Source organism: Melopsittacus undulatus, chromosome 4, assembly GCF_012275295.1.
Source record: "Melopsittacus undulatus isolate bMelUnd1 chromosome 4, bMelUnd1.mat.Z, whole genome shotgun sequence".
NCBI classification, from domain to species: domain Eukaryota; kingdom Metazoa; phylum Chordata; class Aves; order Psittaciformes; family Psittaculidae; genus Melopsittacus; species Melopsittacus undulatus.
This window is the reverse complement of record NC_047530.1, coordinates 50,955,253-50,977,308: the sequence shown is the minus strand read 5'-3', so window position 1 is coordinate 50,977,308 and position 22,056 is coordinate 50,955,253. Positions and strand designations below refer to the sequence as shown.

Genomic DNA, 22,056 nt, shown 5'->3' with positions numbered 1-22,056 from the left:
CCCATTGCTGCTCCTAATCCCTTCGCAGAAACAAACCTCCCGGTCCCATCAGGAAGCGGGTAGGAGTACAGCGGACACAGGAAGAAAGACAAAGAATTAATTAATCTGTTATTTTTTGGCACAGTTTAAGCTAGGAGAACCACCATAAATCTCCACAGCAAAACAGCACCCCACTGCAGGAGCAGGGATGCCTGGAGCACCCAGAAACACGCTGCAGGGAACCGGAGAGCTTCCCAGAGCTCTTCCCAGCAGCAGGGGAAGCAGAGAAGGTGAGGGAGTGAATCTGTCTCCATCACTGTGGGGAGGAGGGCGGGAGTCCCAGAGAGATAGGGCCGCACCAGTTCCTGTTAATTACACAATCACTCTGCTATGTAGCACTAGTTGCAAAATCAGTTGGAGGCTAACACATGGTCTAGGGAAAAAGAAACAAAAAGACTCAAGCTCTGCTAGCAAAGAAACGCAGCCAAAGTCATTTTCTGCAACGTTGCTGGGCTCCAACATACAACATACAACATACAGTCTGTTATAAGTGCCATCAGCTGACAACATGGTCCATGCCTACATGTCAATGGTGGAAACCCACCCATAGAAGATGTTCTCACAGGAACAGCCTAACCCCTTCAGCAAGGACTGTGCAACCCTGCCTCAGCCACAGACCTGCCCTTCCACCAGCAGCCCTTGTAGGACGATGAAGTAGATGGTCTTTCTGTTTAGCCTTCTAAGTGATGCATCCTTCCCTCTGCCATCCTAAACCTCTGTCCCTCTCCTGACACCCCTAAACTCTCCAGCATGCACATGCAACCCCCACTTTGAAACCAGTCTGGCAGACATCAGCACTTGCCTAGCCCACTAGGAGCCTCAGTCCAGCAAAAGTGGCACACCAGTTGGTACGTCAGCTGTGTAGATGGTGGGGTTTACTTGTTAGCCTGATGGATCAGGTTGTTCAGCTCACCTTCATCCCTAATAACCAGTTAGCCCAGCCCAGCTTTCACTGCCAGCACTCACTTTTGGGCAGCTAAACACAGAGGCCAAAACAAGCAGCCAGAGATAACCCCAAGGAAACAGGGTTTCTAGCAGCCAAAAGCAGCACGTTGTCTCCTTCACACCAGAACAGCTAGTTACAAGCTCCAGAAATGTGCTGTCAACAGGGCAGGGCATCTCAACTGTGCAATTAGCTCAGGGTGCAGGGGAAGGAATCCAATCCCAATGATGCTCCCAGCAAGCCTTCCCCTGCCCTGGCCATGAGTCAGGAGGGGACATTCTGAAGCCAACGCGTGACCCCAGGGGTGTCGAGGGAGGGGGTGCTGTAGGCGAGAGCTGTCTTGGCTCAGAGCTGTTTCCTGGCCCACACTCTCAGAGGAGCACCATGAAGAACATGCATAATTGTGGGCTGCATCCAAAGAGTCAACAAACACCATGTCATACTAAGTCTAGAAGTACTTGGCTTGGGATCAACGATTACTTTCTTCCTATGACATCCAAAGAGCCAGAAATGAGAAGGAAAGGAAACCAGATCAAGAAGGAACATCCCCTCTTCATCTACCCCACCGCTACCCCTCACCTTCACACAGAATGGAGGGACCCTCCCTGTGAGGCACTTCATGGGTACATACATAAACCTAAAATCCCCAAAGTCTGGTTCACCTTCCAGTGAGAGGGTAAGAAGCAGCTTTCCCTGCCTTGTAAGAGAAGATGCTTCACGGGTAGTACAAACAAGCACAAAGGATGAGGGGACTGAGGGAGAAGGAACCAAAAGGAATATCTGAAAGCTGGATTTAAGAAAGGGAGAGGAGGGTAGCAAAGGGAGGTGGTGTAAGCATTAATTGGTCAGCCCTGCATGGTTAAAGTTGATCAGAGTCCCTATTACATTAGGTGCTGTGCAAACAGGGAGAGCTATCACCTGAGCCACTGCAGTGAGATACTATCCGGTTTTACAGAGCAGGGCCAAGGCCAAGTGACTCAGCCAAGCCCTGGAGGGGTGCAGCTGGTCCAGCACAAGGAGCCAGCATGGTTACTTCAGCCTACACCGTACCTATATATTAGGTTAAACAAACAAAGCTATTGGGAAAGAGACAGGAAGACAAAACAATGGCTGCAGATAAGACGTTCCCAGCCCACACAGGAGGGTCATTACAGGACAAGAGGAGATCTATTGGCCCCAAGTAACCACTCCATCTCTCTGGGATGCCTCTCCATGGCAGGGCCAAGAAGCAGGACAAAGGACTCCAGCCAGGATGAATAAGCCATAGGCAACTGCTGCCAAGGGGTTGTCGACCAGCAGACACTAAGAAATGTCTGAAACAGACCTTCTTACAGCATCATATCACCTTGCCACTGTTTTTGTTCACCAAGGTTTGGAAAGCTGCTGAATTAATCTGAACTTTGAATGTCCACTTAAAATAAATGGAGTAGCCTTTGCTTTGGCTAGGTGGATTAGATGGACACTGGGCAGCAAGAGATACCTTCAGACTTCTCTCATGTTTTGCATAAGAGGGGCACAACCTGTAATGGAGGCACCACCTTCTTCCAGCAAGTAAGTGGCACGTGAGATGTGTTTAAGCATCACCCAAAGGCAAGCAATAAATTTTCTTGACAGGCTTGTAGGATAGTGCCGCTGTGCAAGTACAGCTCTGCCCAAGCCATGCTGCTCAGCTGAGCAGCACAGCTTTCAAGAAATGAAATACAGCTTCTGCTCAATATAAACTTACTAGTATATCTGCAGCCAGCTCGAGGCTCTGATGTAGCACTGCATTGTGCAACACAAGCAGTTTTAGCAACCATTAATCCCTGCCTCACACCGCCAGGCTGGTTATCCAGCTGGGGTCAGGGTAGACTAATGGATAAGAAGGATCCCCAGCATCATCTGACAGTTCCTGCTCTCAGGCTGTACCCTCACTTCAAGATGCACCTTGTCTGCGGAAAGGCATTGAATATCAGCTTGCCAATAACACCCATGCCCCCCTCACTGAGCTGGGCAAAAGATGGGAGCTATTATGAAAGGTCAGGCAAAAGTATCATCATGTACCCAAAACACCTGAAGACCAGCACATACCTCCATCGAGGAGGAAGATGCCCCTCTACTCTGCTCTCGTGAGACCTCACTTGGAGTACTGTGTGCAGTTCTGGTGTCCTCAACATAAAAAGGACATGGAACTGTTGGAACAAGTCCAGAGGAGGCCACGTGGATGATCAGGGGACTGGAGTACCTCCCATATGAAGACAGGCTGAGAAAGTTGGGGCTGTTCAGCCTGGAGAAGAGAAGGCTGCGTGGAGACCTCATAGCAGCCTTCCAGTATCTGAAGGGGGCCTATAGGGGTGCTTGAGAGGGACTCTTCATTAGGGACTGTAGTGATAGGACAAGGGGTAATGGGTTAAAACTTGAACAGGGGAAGTTTAGATTGGATATAAGGAAGAAATTCTTTACTGTAAGGCTGGTGAGGTACTGGAATGGGTTGCCCAAGGAAGCTGTGAATGCTGCATCCCTGGCAGTATTCAAGGTCAAGGTTGGACAGAGCCTTGGGTGACATGGTTTAGTGTGAAGTGTCCCTGCCCATGGCAAGGGCGTTGGAACGAGATGATCTTATGGTCCTTTCCAACCCTAACCCTTCTATGATTCTATGATTAATGCTCCAAAGCAAGGCCCAACATAAAGCTAAGAAAAGCCTTTCTGCAAAAGGAGCAGCTAAGGCTGTATGCAGAAAGATGGCAACTGAGTGAAGAAGCAGCAGAAGAGACGAATGCCACCTGAAGGAAGGAAAAGTCCCGACATAGCAAGAGTGTACAGCCTGTATAACACATCAGTCTGTCCTTCAAGACAGCTCAGCTCAGACACACTGCTGTCAGCTCCTATTACATGACACTAGGTGACAACAGCAAGGAGGTGCTTATTTTAAGAGGAAATAGTTACTGACATCAATTTTATTGAGGGAGAACTTTGCCCCCCTCCCAAAAGGCTGGCAGTCCTGATTGTTTGGGGTCTGTCAATAGTTCAGAGTCTGTTGATGCTAATGGCTCTGGAGTAAGCTTTCACTGGAAATTGCTTTTGCAGCAGAAAAGCACACGCATGCACAAGCACGGAAGAAAGGATCGTATTTTCCAAAGTGTCTGGCAAGGGTTTGATAAAAGGCATTGCACATACTGTCTATTTAGCTGCAGCAAGCAACAGATACCTAGAGCTGGGAGAGAGGCTTCTTCGTAATGCAGAACTAATCCCTAGCAAAGGATGTATTTTCAAAATGAGCATGTAAGCAAAAGAACTGAAGACCTCCAGCTGATGCAAATTGACACAGCTTTGTGGCAGACAGTGGGGTGGTGCTGATGTACACTAGCATTTGGGCCTACAGGTCTGTGCAATAGCAAGAGAAACTCAAGTAAACTGAGCTCCAAATAAACCAGGTCTTTCACATCTCAGATCAGTTGCTCCGAGATGGCTCCAAGTTTTTAGACTACTGGGTGCAAGTCACCAATCAAGTTAATAATAGATGCCCACTGACCGCCATTTCCATTCATTAATAAATCCTGCTGGGTTTGCCCATCTATCTTCCTCTTTACCTGTGTATTCCCTGGGCAGTTATCAGACACACCAGGCTTGTATGAAGCACCACTGCTCATTTGAGATAGGTTGAACCCAAGGAGCTCCTGCATTTAACAGTCACCCGTATGACTCCAGACAGAGCCACCAGCATCAGCTCTGCTGCCAGCCCCTGCAACCCATCCCAGGAGTGACTTGTTTAAACCAGCAAATAAGAGAAGACATTCCAACCTGCCTTGCTGCAGATCCTCCTGCAGAGGATGGGGTCTGCCAGCCTTCCCACTCAGCCACTGCAGGAGCACCGGCAGAACCCCCATAAAGCTGCTGCAGACCTGCCTGTGAGAAAGACAACCAAGTGCCAAAACCTGGGATTAAGACACTCCAGCGGCTGCCTCACACATCTGGTGTGTGTTAGGAGGGATACACTGGCAAGGAAAACACACATAGGCTCCAAGTGGGGCTGGTTAACCCATTTGTGACTGAGCCTCTGCAGAGCACCCAGACAAACTGAGGACTGTTAGATATCTATCCAAGCCTCAGGAGAGCTCAACTCCAACCTCCCCAGTGGCCTGTGTTTCCTATGTGATATTTGGAAACCAGGGAGTAATTCAGGTGCGAAGTGTCACTGAGGATGCTTTGGGTTACCAAAGACACCAGCCAAGGCCTGGCAGATGTCACATGGGTCCAGTAGGAAACCTCCTCTTCTGGGTACCCAATCTACAGTGGGCAAGTCCAATGGCTGGAGCATCTCTTCCTCTTTCCAAACATCTCAACCTCAGCTGTCCGGTCTTGCAGCAGGGATAACCTGTCATCTTTTCCTTGTGGCAGTAGGCCATTGGGATAGCCCCACAGCACCCACCATGGTGACACCCTGACTTTGGCTGGGCACTGTAGGTTCTGCTCTAGTACCAATCATCCTGCAGTCATGTCATGGAGGACAGCTTCCTTCCCAGCACATGCAGCATCTCTGAGGGCATATTCTTGACCCATATAGCAGACAACCATGATCCAGAAGTCTGGGTAAAGAGGCCTCTGAGTCCCTAACATACAAATACACACCCATGTCTTCTTTTCACTGATGTACATCCTCAAGGTTTCTCCTTATAAAGAGCTTAAGGAGAACAGAACCACCCCGTGAGAGCCCATTCCCTGTGCTTTTGGCTTCAAAGGATGCCAAACCATCTCCTCAGTGAGCCCAAAGGCAGCCTGATGAGGAGCTTGGTGGACTCATACTAAGAGAACGGGAACTGCAACTATGGGACATCAAAGTTGCTGCACAAGCTGGCTGTTGGGCAAAGCAGAACCCTCCCTTGCCTGCACCATCTTTCCCAGGCAGGTTCACGCAGTCAGACTGTATTGGGAGGGCTGCACATGGAGGATGAAGTGAGAGCAGCAAATCCTTGTGGCATTTCCTCTGAGCCAGAGGGTGACAGCAGGATTGTACCATCGGTCAGAGCCAGATTACAGCCATAGGAGCCCAGCAGCCACCAATCGCCCCTGGAGCCTGGGCAACAACTCTCTCCAGGCTAGGAATCCCACTCCCCCAAAGAGATAGCTGTTCCCAACCAAAATGCCATGCCAATGATGCCCTGGAGCACCTCCCAGCCAGGCGGTCTGCCCAGATGCAAGTCAGTGTCCTGACAAAGTCAGCACCCAGGCTGGATGAGTGCCTCACTGGGAGAAAACCCAGCTCTGGGGAGAGCACAGAGGCAGCAAGGGGCCCGCTCAGCTGCTGTGCAGACCCTGGCGCCAGGCACATGGGTCACAGGGGTGATGGATGCAAAGGGGAGGGATGCAGGCAGAGCATCAGGCAGGACTGGTTTAGCAGGGTCAGTGGGGGTCAGAGCAGAGGGGCCCAGGATCCCCAGGTCATGCTGAGGTTAAGCACTTCACTGCCACAAAGCCAGCTGTGATACTGCCCTTCCAGTTACTGCTAGGAAAAAGGCTTTCACGTTTTGGGAAAAGCCTGAAACCCCCTGAAGCAGCATACCACACAAAACTCGTACATCCAGGGAGGATGCCCAGACCAGGGGGGTGGAAGAGAATCACTCTTTTTACCCCTTCTTCCCAAACCAGCCCTCCACACACCTCACATGTGTCTAAGTTGAACTCAGCTGTGCCAGTGGAGCAGTACTTGTCCTGTTCCAGCTGCAGCAAACTTGGGAAAGCCCATGCACTTTTAACCCATGTGGGGAGCATGGCTGCAAACAGACCCTGAGCTGTCCCAAGGCCAGGACCCCAGTCTATCCCAAGGTGTCATCATATCCCCTGGTATGATGATCGTCCCTTGGGGACATTTGCACCCTGGGGAATGCTTGCCTCCTCTAAGCCATGCCCCAATACTCTGCCTGCACATCTCCACTTTCCTCACTGCTGCAGATGTATTAATGCTGTTGGACAAACCAGGGAAAGCAGAGCTTGTCTCATTGTGGGGTGCAGCCAGGGGATGCCTGGGCTCCTGGAGCCAGAGGGGCTGGGGGCCCAGGGGTGCAGGCTGGGCTGTGCCTGTGCTCCCCTTCCCCCAGGGCAGCAGAAGCCCCAGCACCACCTCAGACAGCAGAAGTGCTTTTTCACCGCACACCAGTGATGCTGGTCTGGCAAAACCTCCTCCCAGCAGACCTCAAGGATGGTCCCTGGGTCAGCCAAGCCAGCCTTCCCCACAGCCAGGCCTCCAAAATCCAGGGGCAAGGGATTCGCATAAGCTTCAGAGCCAGACTTCACCCCAAGGGTTTTAAAACAGCCAGCAGAGAGTCTTCTGTGGTTTTAAAACAGCAAAATTCAAATAACTGCTGCTTGGCTGCTTTAATGCTCACACCTCCAGACCCATGGGTTTACACTGCAAAATAAGCTCAGAGGCAAGGCAAGGGCCTTGTTGTTGTTCTTCTTCAAGGAGAAAGGGGCAGTGAAGGCACTTGATACCTCCCTATAATTAGAGACAGCTCTTTATCCCTAATGCCACTGCCAGAGCACCTACATAGAATTTGGAAACGCTAAAGCATTGCCCAGTTCCGTTAAATAATCCATCTGGCCCATGTTCACTTCCCCACTATTTTTCCACTTTAATGAGCCCAGTTGGGTCAAACAGACCAGCTACTCCTGAGCAGAGATCAGACACCCCTCTCATCCCTCCCCCAAGGAATTCGGAGCTCCAAGGTGTCCAAAGACTCTCCACGTATCAGTTTTCCTAAACAACCTCCCTCCAGCCACGGGTATACTTAGCAACAGCAGTCACCCTAGCAAAGACCCTCAAGATGCCTTTAGGGATCTGGAGAATTAAGGACAGCTGGGGATAGGCATGGCAAAGAAAAGCCTGGAGCTTGCTAGCGCAGCAGAGCCTGTCCCCGCGCACTGACCATACATGGGCTGCTGAGGTCTCCCTGTAGCTCACAGCAGGGGAAGCCCCAGAAAGAGGGAGATGGGGGAATCTGGGAGAAGCCAATCTCTCACCTCATACCCCGCAGACAAGAGAAACCTGCCTCATGAGCCATGGTGCTGCTCAGGGACAAACAGCCTGTGGAGCACAGCCCAAGCTGTAGGGACATACACAGCCATGGATATGGAAACCAAGGTCAAGGCCTGACTTGAAGCCTCCAGAGTATTATGGAGAGGGCTCATAGTACAAGACCCACAGTACACAGTGGGCTCCCAACCTCCCATCATCAAAGCAGGACAACCCAAGCAGTTTGCCCGACTTCTTGCTGCTTTTAGGAAGGTGCTGCATCAGGGCTGCACCAGAGTGCTTTCCTATACAGCAATTACAGTTCATGGAAGAGAGCATAACACCAGTTTGTTTTAAGTGGTGTTACAATTGGCATCAGCAAGACTTTGACAGCATGTTCCAATTTGTACAGGAAACCAGAGTACAGTATGCCCAAATTAGGATTTCTAAGACATTTTCTAGTGCAAGCTTCTGTATATATACACTGGGCACAGTGAAGTAGACAATCTTCATTATTTAAGCACACTCAGCACTTTTTTCCTGCCCATATCTCCTCACTGTGCATTTACACCAGGGAGCCTTGGGATTTACTTTCCTAGAAGCTCAGTCTCAAGACTCACTGCTCATACCTCCAGCACACTTTATGCTGCCCTACGAGCACTGTCCCTACTCCATCCATACACAGGTCAGTTTAACAAGAGCTTTAGCCTCAAGGAAAGGAGACCACAGAGCTGAGCTAGCCACAGAGTGAGAAAAGGTAGCTCCAAACAGCAAGTAAACATTTCCTTCCCCCATTTTGGGAACGGAAATCCCCAGAGCCTAGCAAGCCTTTTAGTAGCACAAGTAAAAGCAGGAGAAGCTTAGAGCTGCACATGAGATTATCAGATGAACCAGGAGAGAAAGTAATTCCCCATGTTTTAGAAATTGAAAGGAAGTTATGTTTGCTCACTGCTTGTGCCATCAAGTTTCGTATTTCAATACAATTCTAAAATACAGCTAGGGAGGAAGGGCTGTGCCACCCTGACATCACTATTCCCAGACACACTCCTTAAACATGACTCTAAAGGCTGTAAGAGTTGCAGTGCTACAGAACAGACCCCTCCATACAGCCCCTTATCCAGCTGAAATTCCAGCAGGGAACAGAGGAGGGAACAAGCTGATACTGCCTCCACAGCAGCCCCACTGCTGGCCCTACCTGCATCAACTTACCTGTGCCTGCTACAGCAAGAGGGAAGTGGCAAGTCCCAATCACCTTGGGTCCCACCAGCATCTGCTCCTTGCTCCTGCAAGGTGAGCTGAGCCCGCGCTGGAGGCATAGCCAGGCTGGAGCGATGCTGGGAATCACATGGATCACTCTGCACTGCCCCAGCAGCCAAGGCTCCCCCTTTGTATCAGCAGAGAGTCATGCATAGAGCCTTCCAGCACCTTTTGAAGCTTCCAGTCAAGCCTTCAGCTAAGGCTAATTGCTGTCAAGTGTCAGCCAAAACACTTAACTGCAACCATTAGTGACAGAAGATGACACACCTTTCTCCTCTCATCCTCACTCAAGGGTTTGGGGTTTTTTTCCCCTCATCAATATTAACTTAGCTGGCTTTCAGAAGCCTTGGGGAGAAATGCTAATGCTAGCTTTGAAGCTGGAGGTGAGAAATCAGGCAACCTCCCAAACTCCCTGGATGCTCAGCCTGAATCCAGTCTTAATCTGAGTACTTCTGGGTGATATACCACAGCTGAGCTCATCTCAGTCTGCCTCCACCACAGACAGATGTGATCTCTGCTACTGATGTGTCTTCTTTCAACCCTTTGGAAAGCTGTCTGTGTTAGAGTTAACAGACTCCAAATTTTACAGTCTCTGCTGATAAAGCAACAAAGCCGAGAGGAGGCACAGGGAGATGTATAACCTCACGGCAACTAGCCTGCAACATTGCCACATTAATTTGGTTATAAACATAGGGGATACAGCAAGAAATCAGTTGTGCCCTGCAATTGCTGCAAGGAGAGGAGGCAGCTGATGTTCACCCACTGGCCTTAAAGATGGGGCTGATTTTAGCTGCAGAGCAGGTCCAGGTTGCCAGGCTCCTGGATGGACTTGCCTGCTGCTGGAGCTGTGGTTCCCCACTTGATCAACCCCTCCCAAGGACTTTGAAGTTCAATGGAGATGAGACCTTTAGGAAGTCTAAGTCTCTTCGTTGCTGGAGGAACTGGTCAAAAGCCAGACAGAGCAACTGACCCATTTCAGCCTCGTGGGTCATTACCATTTTGGCTGCACATCCTCCTTTCCCACCATCACCCTCCCAGTTTCCCGTGACTAGAAGGCAGCCGTTGCATTGGGGTGCTGGGTACCCAGGCCTCACCTCTCGCTGTCCCCAAGGTTTTCATCTCCCACTTGGTCCACACCTTCTGCACCCTCCTGGCACCCCTCTGAGTCTGACATCTTCTCCCCTGTCCAGCACAGTGGTCCTGCAGACAGCTCTGGTGTGAGGGTGCTGCTGCCGTTTCACTCTTCCTGTGCTAAGCAGAAGTGAGCTGTGCCGGAAACTTCATGGGCTGAGGGTTTTGGGGGATGGGAGAGGGAACTCAAATCTGGGGGTTTTTTTGTTTGTTTTTGTAAAACCAGTGGGACTATTTTGAGGTTTTGCCACTGCCGGCAGCTCAAAATTGGGAAGTACTGGGCTAACCCAAAGGCAAAGCGAGGGGCACAGACATCCCCAGCATGGCAGGGAGAAGAGTGATTTGCCACTCTCCAGTTGCCTACAGAGCTTTGGGGACAGCCAGCATCTCTAAACCGGGGCACCCTACACTGCATCAGTACCAGGCTGCTGCTGCAGGAGCTGATGAGGTTGCCTTGACTCTGCACTTCTCAAAGCCCACTGAAGCCAAAGGTTCCACTTCTGCCCTGCAGCCGTCACCCCTCAGCATCCTGCCCAGCTCTTCTTCCCCATGGCTTCCTGATGTTGCCACTGTGAGAGGAGGTTCTGCAACACCTCCTGGAGCTTGGACTCGTGTCTTTGTCTCTTTGCCTCTAGTGAAAGACATGGCCAGGAGCTGGTGGTACAGCATGGAGGGAGGATGCCAGCAGAGCATGGTGTCATTTCCTCTCCACAACGAGGGGATAAGCATCCCAGCTTTGGAGGGAGACAAACAGTAGAGAGATCCTTCATCCCCACAGCAGAGGCCCTCCGAAGCCTCCCTGTCTTCACCAGGAGCTCCACTACGGGAGAAGACCTACTGGCACCATGGCACAGGTTGGAGTCTGGCTCCCCAGGCAGGCAACACCCACCTCTGCCATCAAAGCTTTATTTACACCACTGCTGCCAGGATGCAGCTCTTCCAAAATCAGAGAGGAATGGCACCTAGCTGGTGCCCCTGAACCTAAGGGGACAGCGGGGGCAGGAGGGAGGAGAGGATGGGTGATGCAGGTGTTTAGGACTCGCCAGCCTCGAACATCTTCTTCCTGCCCTCCATGCCGGACTTCTCCTCAATGTTCTTCCTCCAGTCACCAACATCACGGAGATCCTTCTCCTGAGGAAAGGATGGGTGTGTTGGTGCACAGTGCCACCCAGGGTGAGAACCCACCCAGGCAGGGCCCTTCACCTGCCCACCCATGGAAAACCCCGTGCCAGCTAGAGAAACCCAATTTCGCCCATGCTATGCATCTTTTCAGGCTGCACCCTCCTTTTTCAACATGATGGGTGCCAAGCAGGAAGAACTTTACAGAAAGGCTCATGCTCAACCTTATCTATTACACAGGGAGGCATGAGCCCCAAAATGTGGGACAAATCCTGTAAGGGCCCAGGGGAGGGGGAAGGAGTACCTTCTCAGTGTCTTCCTTCTTGACTTGCTTCAGGTTGGCTCGGAGATCCATACAGACCTTGTGCTTGGAGCCCAGCAGGGCCCGCAGCATCGCATCAGCAGACATGCGCACCCTGCGCAGGGGCGGCCTCTTGAACTTGCCCTTCAGGTCAAAGAGCTTCAGGCTCAAGTCTTCCAGCTACAGGGGGATGAAATGAGGAGGGAAAGAGAGAAAGCAGGGCATGGGTTTCATAACACAGACCCAAGCAGCACAGGGAGGTGTGAAGGATGGACTGGAGACTCCCCCGAAGGATGGCTCTGGAGAAAACTCACCTCCTTGTTAGTCTTCTGTAGCTTCACCTCTATGTCATACCTCTCCTCATCCACTGACTCTATCTTGGAATGAAGCTTTCTGCACAGATCCTGCAAAGCAAAGCAGAGAGGGATGTTGCCTTCAAGGACTTACCTGCGATTCCTCTCTTCTGACCACTCTGGCTCTGAAAGACCCCAGTCCAGTAGGCCAGACAGGGTCAACACCAGTTGGGTAGCTTGCAGGCCAGCTCCTGGTCTCCATGCTGCTGGCTTCACACAAATGCTGCCTCAACACATTGTTAGAAATGCAGCTTTCTTGCCAGCCAGACCCTCTTTCTTATACAGCCAGCTCCAGGGCACCCACAGGTAAGAATGGGGTCAAGATGGGAAGGCCAATCTATTTTCATCAGGCTGACTGATGAAGCAAGATCTTTTCTGCTCCGGCACAATGAAAGGGTTACAGAAGTCTTTACCTGAAGTTCCTGCATGGATCCTGGGAGAGACAGAGGAGGGCAATGCTCTGCCAGGTAGTTTTGCTTTTCCACTTCTTTAGCAGCTGCTTCTTTTTCTATTTCAGTGACAGCAAGTTGGAGCATAGCACTCTGGAAGACATCAGGAAGATGGTCAGCATAGGGTGGAGGCAATGGAGGGAGAACCCTGATGAAGAAGCAGCATGGGGAGCTCCCCATCAATACGAGCATCTCCAAGCAAGGGATAGTGATGGGGACCCAGTAAGGAGTGAGATGGGGGCTTTCACACTGTGCATTATTGCCTTTTCCAGGAGGAAGAGTGCCAAGAGCTGTCAGGCTTAGGATGAGAGATAGGCTGGTCAGGACACACCTCACCCAGCCCCAGCAGTGCCACGTACCTTCAGGTGCTGCCGACGGGCAGTGGCTGCCCTCCTTTTTTTCTGCAAGTAGAAGGAACAAGACAAAAGCAGGTTATCAGGTGCCTTTCCCTCTTTCTGTTCCCCTTCCCCATGCAACCCCACAGTCCCCCAAGGACCTGCAGCCCTGCCAGTGAGCTGGCTCCAGCCAGCATGGATGGCTTGACATCCATGGTCCCCAAACCAGTAGCACTCAAAGAAGAGGCTTCCTGCCACACTCTGAAATGGCACAGCTTGGCATTTGATATGGGGGAGTTGAAAGCAGCATCTAACTGTGAAACTGTGTTGCTTAGAGGAGGAAGTGGATAAGGATCTGCAGAGCAAAATGTAACAAGATCTGGTATGGTCTGCATATGCAAATGGTGCCCATGCCCTCCTTGACAGGGCTGGAGGGCTCTGCAGAGAAAAGGCATCCAGCTCAGAGGTGCAATGCACCATGAATTGATTCTGATCACATGAATCGAGGTATGGACCACGACACAGCAGATCCCTTGAGCACTGTGCCCAGGCTTATCCTCCATCTGAAAACTGGTGCCTTAGCACAGAGTGCCCTCCCTGCATTTTCTGGGGGCACTGGATTTGATAGGGAATAAAAGCATCTGTTGGACATCAGCACCATACTGTGGAGTTTCTCTGTGTCCCTGAAATCCTGTTTTCTCTCAGTGTGGACAAGCTTGAGATTGTGGTGGTTTGGACACATGGGGAGATGAAGGATGGAGCAACTTGCTAAGAGGTGATGCAGAGTGAAAAGCCACGCACAGCCCTTCCACACCAGCCACCCCCAGGCTTCGAGCCCAGCACCACTCCAGCTCTGCCAGAAGCCAGAGAGAACTAGTTAAGAATGCAAACTCTGTTCATGCTTCCAGGTCTCCCTGGACTGCCCTTGCAAAAACGATCTGGCAGTGCTTGGTGGGCAGAGAATGAGGGGCTAAGCGTGGGGAAGGATGAGAGGATACTAGGCCAAGTGCTGGGTGGTGGACTAGTGATGGAGAGTCAGCTCTATACCACCGCCTTCCCAGCACCATCTCGTGGCTGGCTGGGGAAGCGGGAAAGGAGGGAAAAAGCATTTTAACGCCAAGCCAGGAGGCAGAAATGACGTTTAAAAGGGATTTTTCTTCTCCTCCCCATCTTTGCCAGGAGGAGTCAGCAAGCAGCAAGCCTTGCCATGAAATGTTCTTACACACACACAGCAGGCGCTTGTCCTAAGGAGGAATAGTGAAGCCAGGGTTGGCTTCACCATGAGCATCACTAAAGGAAAAACCCCAGCAAGACACACTTACCTCTTCACTGTTCAGGAAGAGCAGATGGACAACAAAGGGAAGGAAGAGAAAGAGGAAAGGGGGAAGAGAAAGGGGAAAGTTAGCATCCTAATTGGAAACAAGCAGAGGAATAGTAACAAGCATAAAAGTTGGCAGTTAAACAAAAGTTCTTAAATGCCAACAACATATCAGAGACAGAAAAACGGGAACTTACTCAGACATCTTGCTTTAAATGGTTGTGAGCCTGCAGTGAAAACCAAGAGAAAAGGTTTACAGTTATTCATGCTGGTGAGGACTTTCATGGGTTTAAAAACAAAGCAAGATTCCTCTAAAAAAAAGAAACCAAAAAAAAGAGGAACAGGTTTGCTCTTATTTCCCAGCTTCTCCTAATTCTCATCATATAGGGAACTAGACTGCTGTTTGTGGATGAGAGCTGAACACATGCTTACTCATAGCCACACAAACCTCAGCATCGGAATTTCTGGACCAGACCAAATAGCACTGGGCCAGAAGAGAGAGATTTGTGATACTAATTCCTGCAGGTATGTCTCTTGTTTGACCCCCACAAACCATTTTATGAAATAAGTAAGACAAGGAAAAGGCAATTTTCAGTTTACTGCTCATTTTGCCATGCAGCCTTTCTTCCACTTCATGAATAAGAAATACCCCAAAGCCTGCGGAGGGGTGGCAGGGATCCCAGATGACAAGGAAAGACTTCAGAGGATGCTGCTGCCAGTACATGCACCCATTGCATGGGGCAGGGAACCTGTTGCAACAACCTCGCCACACATGACATAGAACGGGGTTGTTGTTGAGTTGGTAAAAGCACAGCAAGTTTCCCCAGACAGTTCCTTGCATTTCCTTTAAGTGTAAATGTTACAGGTACAACGCAGCATATTAGGGAACAGATGAAAAAGCACCTTCATTTTCCTGTAAATCATTTCCCTGTAAACAGAATTTTACTTTTCTAGCAGAGCAGCATCTCCTGCTCATGTCTCCTAATGGAAGGATGCAGAAGCGCTGCTGAGCCCAAAATGAGATAGTCCTTTGCAGAGCAAAAGAGCCCCCATAACACATCCATCTGCAGACATAGGAGGCTCCGTTGGGAGGTGAAGTGTTAACGGGGGCTCATGCCCAGGGGGGAGGCACAGCTTAGATGGCCAAGGAAACTTTATCCTGGAAAATGTGCAGGCCCATCACATTACTTCAGGGAGGAGGGGGGAAAGTGCTTCTAAAAATGGCCAGGGAGCTGCAGAAGGAGCTGCAGCTGTCTCCTCGGACACAGCGTGTCCCCAGTGCCAGCCCCGTGACTCAGGGAGGTCGGGGCGATGCAAAGCAAAAGCCACCGCAGGTGCTGGGCTGCAGCTGAGGGACAGGGGGGCCGAGGAACAACAGCTATTTTTACTGACACCCCTGCCCCATGCGCACGCACCCGCCTCGGCAGCAGCAATGCCGAGGAAGAGAGGGGACAACGCCAGGCTGCAGCTCGCTGCCTGCAACGTGGGCTTTAAATCACCTGTTCTGGGGGGAGGACACCATAAATCTGGATGTCGGCCCTGTCCAAGAGGGGTTTTGGGGAGGAAGGCACTGCAAGGACTGGGTTGGGAGATGGAGGAACGGGTGTAAGTAGGGAACATCGCCAAGGTACCGCAGACAAGGATCCCGCATCCCATGTCCCACGGAAGGTCAGCATTAGGGAGCCTGAGGCTCCATTTGCCCTCACCACTCAAGCTGGAGAGCAGAACCAACCAAAGGAAGAGAAGGCATGAAACCAAAGAGAAAGGTCACTGGAAAAGATGAAGACTTTCCAATGCGCAGACCTTCTCTGACAAGCAAAAGATGGAGAATGCTTTATTAGCATCCACGTTTCTCCCAGCAGGTCATCCCTACCTCATATTTATCTCCCTAGAACTCAGGTGAGTGAATTTACTCCCCCATTACCCCCTAAGAGCAAGCTGGGTCATTAAGAGACATGCAAAACGGCTCACCCGTCTGGAGGAGAAAATCAGGGAGTCCCACTGGCTGGACAGGACAGACTGGCGGGCTGCAGGCAGCTGCCTGAGTAAGGAGGTATAAAAGGGCTTCTCGGGTGGCTCAGCAGAAAATCCACCTTCTCTTTAAGGGCATGGAGACCTCCTCAGACCAATGATGTGCAAGAGTCCCCTGTGCACCTCCCTTGGCTGGGGCAGGCCAGGCAGGCAGCCCCAGAGGAGAGGGCAGCCACAAGGATGGAGGGGTGGGAAAGGGGAGGACATCTACCCGTGGGGTGGGCAAGCAGAGCCATCCCAGGGGAGCCAGAGAGGTGCCTTCCCTTGCAAGTGCTGAGGAGGGAGCCTTCCTCTCCTTCTTCCCCCCACCAACCAGCCACACCAGATACGGCTTCAAGGTTGTGTGGAGCCTGGGTTCCCTGCACACAGCCATCCAACTGTAAGGCCTCTAGTAAAATTTCCCCTTGGAAACACAGAGTGACTTATCCATGAACAGGGCACAGCTCTGTTCACCTCCAAGGGCTTGGGAGCAGCCCTTCTGGAATGAAGAGGGGAAACAGCCTGCACCCCACAATCCATTGCCAACAGCATGTGCAAGAGCAATCTCTGAGTGAGCCACCCATCACTCACATGCTCTTCCAACCTCACTTACCACACAGGAAACCTCTGCAGCTCCTCCCCATGTGAAGCATTGCAACATAACAAAGGTTTTGTTTAAAAATAAACCTCTGGAGCTGCTGCAGACAGCACTTCCAGCAAGAAAGATAATCAGCCCGTGGGATGACCCAGACCTGTATCTCCATGGGTCCAAAGGAGAGGTTGGTGGAAGGTAGCTGAAAATATTCACCAGCCCTAGACATAGCACATGCAGTGTGTGTGTGTGTGTGTGTAGGGGATCCCATGGAGACAGGAGCCCAAACAGCTCCTGCCCTCCTCCACAGCCCAGGTCCTCCCTCCCCTTTTAGCAGGGACTTTTTACACTGATTGAGATGTATTTTCCAGGCACCTCTCAGACATCGTATAGACAACAGCAACTCCACTGCTGCTGGCTTCCTCTTTCACCACCTTTAGCATCATGCAAGTAACAATGCAGATGCCAGTGAAGAAAGAGCAAGTCCTTGAGACTGGGCTGGAGTCTCACAGGGGTTTGCCCCCATAGTAAGTGGAGGACGAAGAAGTCCCAAGTGTGGGCAAGGCTGGGTCTACTCAGGCTTTGTTCCTCTGGAGTGTCAAGAGGTAGATGGTTTGGGTAGTGAATATCTTGGTGTCGATGTATGTTGGCCTGTAGATCTGAGCTTGCTACCCTCTCCACCATGAGATTCCTGGAAATGTACAGTGAAGGTGCAGTTCAGCAAAGGTTTTGGCTGCTTTTGCCCTCATCATCACTTGTTCCCTTGCAACAGCTGTTGGTCAGCACCTTGTGAGGGAGCTGGGTTGGGAAGAACTGCAATAAGGATCAGTCAGATTCAGCCCTTTTCCGTATCCACCTCACACCCATCCATGTCCCCAGATGGTGAGCTCTACTGGAGACAGACCTAGAAAACACAGAGGTTAAAATGCAGCAGCTTCAGTCCTCAGAAGCATCCCTCACTGCAGGCACTGAGGAAGAGTCACTGGTGGTGGTATCACTGCACCCAGCACCCACCTCCCATCTGGATTTCAGCAAGAAACAGACAGTTTGGCAGGAGGAATGTTTGCTTGTCACAGCTAAAGACAGTTTCTCAGAAAATGAAAACCACTGACCAAAGCAAGTGCATTTGCAGGCCACAGTGGCCGCCCTCAACAGCCACCAGTCAAAATCACCTATGCAGGGACAGTTTAGCTGCTCACTTCTCTCAGTGCAAACTCCATAGGCCATGTTTGACTCTAAACTGACTCCTTCTTATTCTAGCTCACCAGTCCTCCAGAGAGCAGCTTGGCAGAGGGATCAGAACTGCGGGAGTTCTCCATTCCCCACAGCCAAGGAGTTTCCTTCAGCCCCATGAAATGAAGACTTCCTGAACCTCCCGGAGTCCCAGCATGCAGCACAGCAAGAGATCTGCCCCAAGTTCAGGGTTTGGTCATTACCCTGTGATAGAGAAATGCTGGCTTGATACAGTTGCATAAAGAAGTTCAAAGAAAGAGCAAAATTTGAGCTAACAGATGTGGTTTTGGATATGGAAGGAGTGGATGGTGAGGTGTGACAATAGGATGAGCAGAAGTTTGAGCCTCCAAGTCTGCATAACGTTTTCCATGGAGCTGATCTGCACAGTTTAAGTTGTAGAGCAGCTCTTACAGAAACAAAGAGGCTCCAGACCTAGAATGTCATGAGGAAGAAACCCAGTGAGGACCATGAAGGACAGAAGCCCAAAAAAACCATCCCAAAATTAAGAGCTATGGCTAACATTAAGACAGACAGAGAAGCGGTGTGTGTGAGTTATGAATTAACAAGTTCTTTGCAGAAAACCTCAAGGAAGACATGAAGAAGTGCCAGGCAAGTCCTTCAGAGAGGTGCTTTACACTGTGAGTATCAGGTATGACTGAGGGTATTGCACTGCTCACACCTCGTCCCCTTCCCTCATTCTCCTCCACTCGTGCTAGAGGAACGTGCCATGGGTACTGCCCATTATTCGCAGAGAACTTCATCTCTCCTGCAAGGCCAGACTGAGGGAAGACCTCACGCACGTAGGAGGTTGTACCTTATGCTTTTGATAGAAACACTGGCCTTGAAGAGAAACAAGGCTTTTTAGTGACCCCTTCCACTCCAGAGGGACACTCTCCAGTGTGGGCTGCTGGAGGGGTTTGCAACTCATTGCAAAGCAGAGCCAGGAGGAAGGGCAGCATTTCAGACTGGGGTCTGATATATGTATAAAGGGGTAAAGAGCAGCTGCAGGGGGAGGGCAAGTAATAGAAATCCCCTTCTGATCATGGTAGACACTGGGAGCTTCAGTCTCCAGCAATGGGGAGGCTGTGTTCATAGCCAGGGTTAGGATCTCTTGGTTCCCAGTTCAGCCCTGGGCACACACCTCACTCCTTGGAAGAGCTTTTTCCACTTCCACGCAGTACACTCAGCACAGAAGGTGCCTCAGACCCTACCACAGCATGGCCCTGTCTCCATTGCCACAGGCTGACCTGGCAGGCCATTTGAAAAGCCAGAACTTCTGCCCAATGCTGTTCCATGCCCAGCAGCTGATGCATCCAGGAGGTGATCCCTCTGGCATTCCCACCAAGCCTGCCCTGGATAGCATTACCACAGTGACACCTGATCACAATCCTCCATGTCTCTTCACATCCTCAAAGCCTGCTAAAGACCAGGACATGACCCAGAACATGTCTGGAGAGCAGGCTGAGACCTCTGAGTGCTCAAAAGAGTGCGATTGCAACATGTCTCTGCTCTCAAAGGGTCCTTCAGGCTCTCTGTGCCAAAACGAAACAGCAGTGAGAATATGGTGTCAGTTAAAAACAAAACCAAAAAGTGCTCTAGAAAGAGAGTGATAAATCACAGATCTTTTCTCTCCCAAGGTCAGCACCACCCCACAGCCCACCTCCCATTCCCCCCTCCACTCTCATCCATGCACTGCCCTTGGAGACCCCAGCACCCAGGCACACCCTTTACCCTTGGCACCCAGTAGGGTGGCTTTCCCAGCACCCCTCTTTCCCACTGGAGTTTCCCAAAGGCCAACAGGCTGAGAGCAGCCATCCCTCCCACCCTGCGCTGCGCAGGACCCTCAGCAAGGTTTACCACCACCACCACAGTGCTTTACTGTAGGCAAGGGCAGGATGCTGGGTCCAGCACCCACCATCCTCTCACTTTTCCTCTGGGTTTTGAGCTGGAAGAGACCCTCAGGTATCTCCTCACCCACAAAGGATAAAAGTGTTCTTTAAGAAAGAGGTTCAAACCTGCATAAGACAAACCCAGAAGCTGGAGCTTTTAAAAGAGAAACCCATGCATGGCAAAGTACACGTTTTGTCCATAAAACGGCAAACTGTAATGATGCTAGCTAATGAATATAAAACAGGCACGTGTGCTGCTGGTGAGAAGAGCGTAGATACTCTCCAGCTCCCAAAAACTGTGAGACTAGCCAAAAAATCTGTGGCTGGAGGACAGTCAGCTCATACCCAGGCTGGAAGATGACAGCCCATAATCGTTTCTGTCTCATGGCAGGCAAGCCATGAGGTGACAAGCATGTATAAGGCTCAGCCTTCTCCTGGTGCAGTGCTCTCACTTATTTCCTGAAGTGCAGGGGCAAATATCATAAAAATCACTGAACAGGGGAATAATTTGCTTTGGGAGGGACTTCAGGGGGTCAGGAGTCTTGGATCTGGATGTAAATAATGGAGATTATAAATCTTAATAGAAAACACCTCCATTGTCAGTACTTTTTGCTTCCTTTAACAGATCTCTGCCTGACCCAAGCACTACTTTTCCTCTTGCTACTGACCTGCATAGCTGCTAATTAAATGCAGAGGGACTGTCCCTTGTGTGAAGCAGAGGAACAAACACCTCACCCAGCGCTCAGGCACCTTGCATGGTGCAGACTGGCTTTGGATACCTGCTTTTGACCCCATTAACCCACCAGCAAAACCTCCTTTACCCTGTCAGTGCAGAATCTGTCAAGGGCTGGCTCCTGCCTCCTGGAAGAGGCCACCTTGGACTCCCCCAGCATCACTGCACGGCTGCCAATGGCTCTGTGGCAATGGGAACGTGCTTGCACCACAGCATTGCAGCTTGCTCTCCCTCTCCCATACACACTCCATCTATAGAAGAAATCCTTCCTGGGGAGGCTCTAAGGAGGCCACAGACCAGATGACACAGAGACCCAGCTCACAGCATGTATCTGCCCTGCCCTCTAGATGTAGATGTGGGAATCCAGCACAGACACAAGCTGAGGAGGAGCTGATTTTCCCCTCCTTTTAATTTTTCTTCTTTTTGCATCTTTCACCAGGGAATCCTCCTGCTGTAGGACCCTCCAAGTACACGAGGAGCCTTGGTCAGGCAAAAGGTGCTTGGACATCTGGCCTTGTAGATGAGGGACAACTAACCTTACCAAGGCAAAAGGAGGTGAAAAGAAGATGCTTGCATGCAAGACACAGCTGTCCACCTCCCTGTGGATAGGCTCACAAGTCGACTGTGCTCACTGTCATAGAATGGTAGAAGAATCATAGAATAAAATCACACAATAGTTTGGGTTGGAAAGGACTTTCAAAGGTCATCTAGTCCAAGCCCCTGCAACGAGCAGGGACACCTTGAACTAGAGCATGTTGCTCAGAGCCACATCCAGCCTCGACCTTGAATGCCTCCAGGGATGGGGCTTCTACAGCCCCTGTGGGCAACCTGTGCCAGTGTTTTACCACCCCCATTATAAAGAATTTTCTCCTCACATCCAGCCTAAATCTCCCTTCTTTTATTTTAAAATAATCACCCTTCATCCTATCACAACAGCCACTGCTAAAATGTCTCTCCCCATCTTTCATCTTTTAAGAACTGAAAGGCCATGGCTTATTTCACCCAAACAAAGCCCAGCTCCACCAGCCCTGCTTCAAACAGCTACCAGCAGATGCAAAGAGGATCCTGCCAGAGGAGGGGAGTGCTCAAAGCCCGCACAAGGCAGATTAAGAAGGAAAAGCAATGATGGAGGAAGAAAGCAGCCTTGGCAGTGCACTAAAAACTGGATCTGGGCCCACCCGCTCACCCCTCCCTCTTCAGCAAACAATGGGTCTGCTGAGTTTAACCACATGAAGGCTTGCTCCAGGCTGCCCAGAGCCAGACCAGGGAGGTGCTCGGCTCTAGTTTCTCTGGCTTCCCTCCTAAATGTACCATGTTCCCTCATCCATGGGACTGCGCTGGTGATTTGGGCTCCAAGCAGAGCCAA

The 22,056-nt window shown here is 50.8% G+C and overlaps 2 protein-coding genes across 2 annotated transcripts in view; both read right to left on the bottom strand.

Annotated features, from left to right (window-relative positions):
- Positions 1-10,468, bottom strand: part of LSP1 (lymphocyte specific protein 1) — a 51,253-nt gene extending 40,785 nt beyond the window's left edge. The window contains exon 1 of the mRNA XM_005149203.3: positions 10,322-10,468. Within this exon, the coding sequence (XP_005149260.2) occupies positions 10,322-10,401 (80 nt within the window). The 5' untranslated portion in view covers positions 10,402-10,468. The remainder of the gene's footprint in view (positions 1-10,321) is intronic.
- Positions 10,469-11,362: 894 nt separating this feature from the next.
- TNNI2 (troponin I2, fast skeletal type) lies at positions 11,363-13,130 on the bottom strand. The gene is made up of 6 exons (XM_031049007.2): positions 13,077-13,130; positions 12,940-12,981; positions 12,545-12,673; positions 12,093-12,182; positions 11,782-11,958; positions 11,363-11,489 (listed from the first exon to the last, which is right to left on the bottom strand). Exons 1-6 carry the CDS (start codon positions 13,128-13,130, stop codon positions 11,391-11,393), a joined length of 591 nt encoding a protein of 196 aa, XP_030904867.1. The 3' UTR covers positions 11,363-11,390.
- Positions 13,131-22,056: the final 8,926 nt, after the last annotated feature.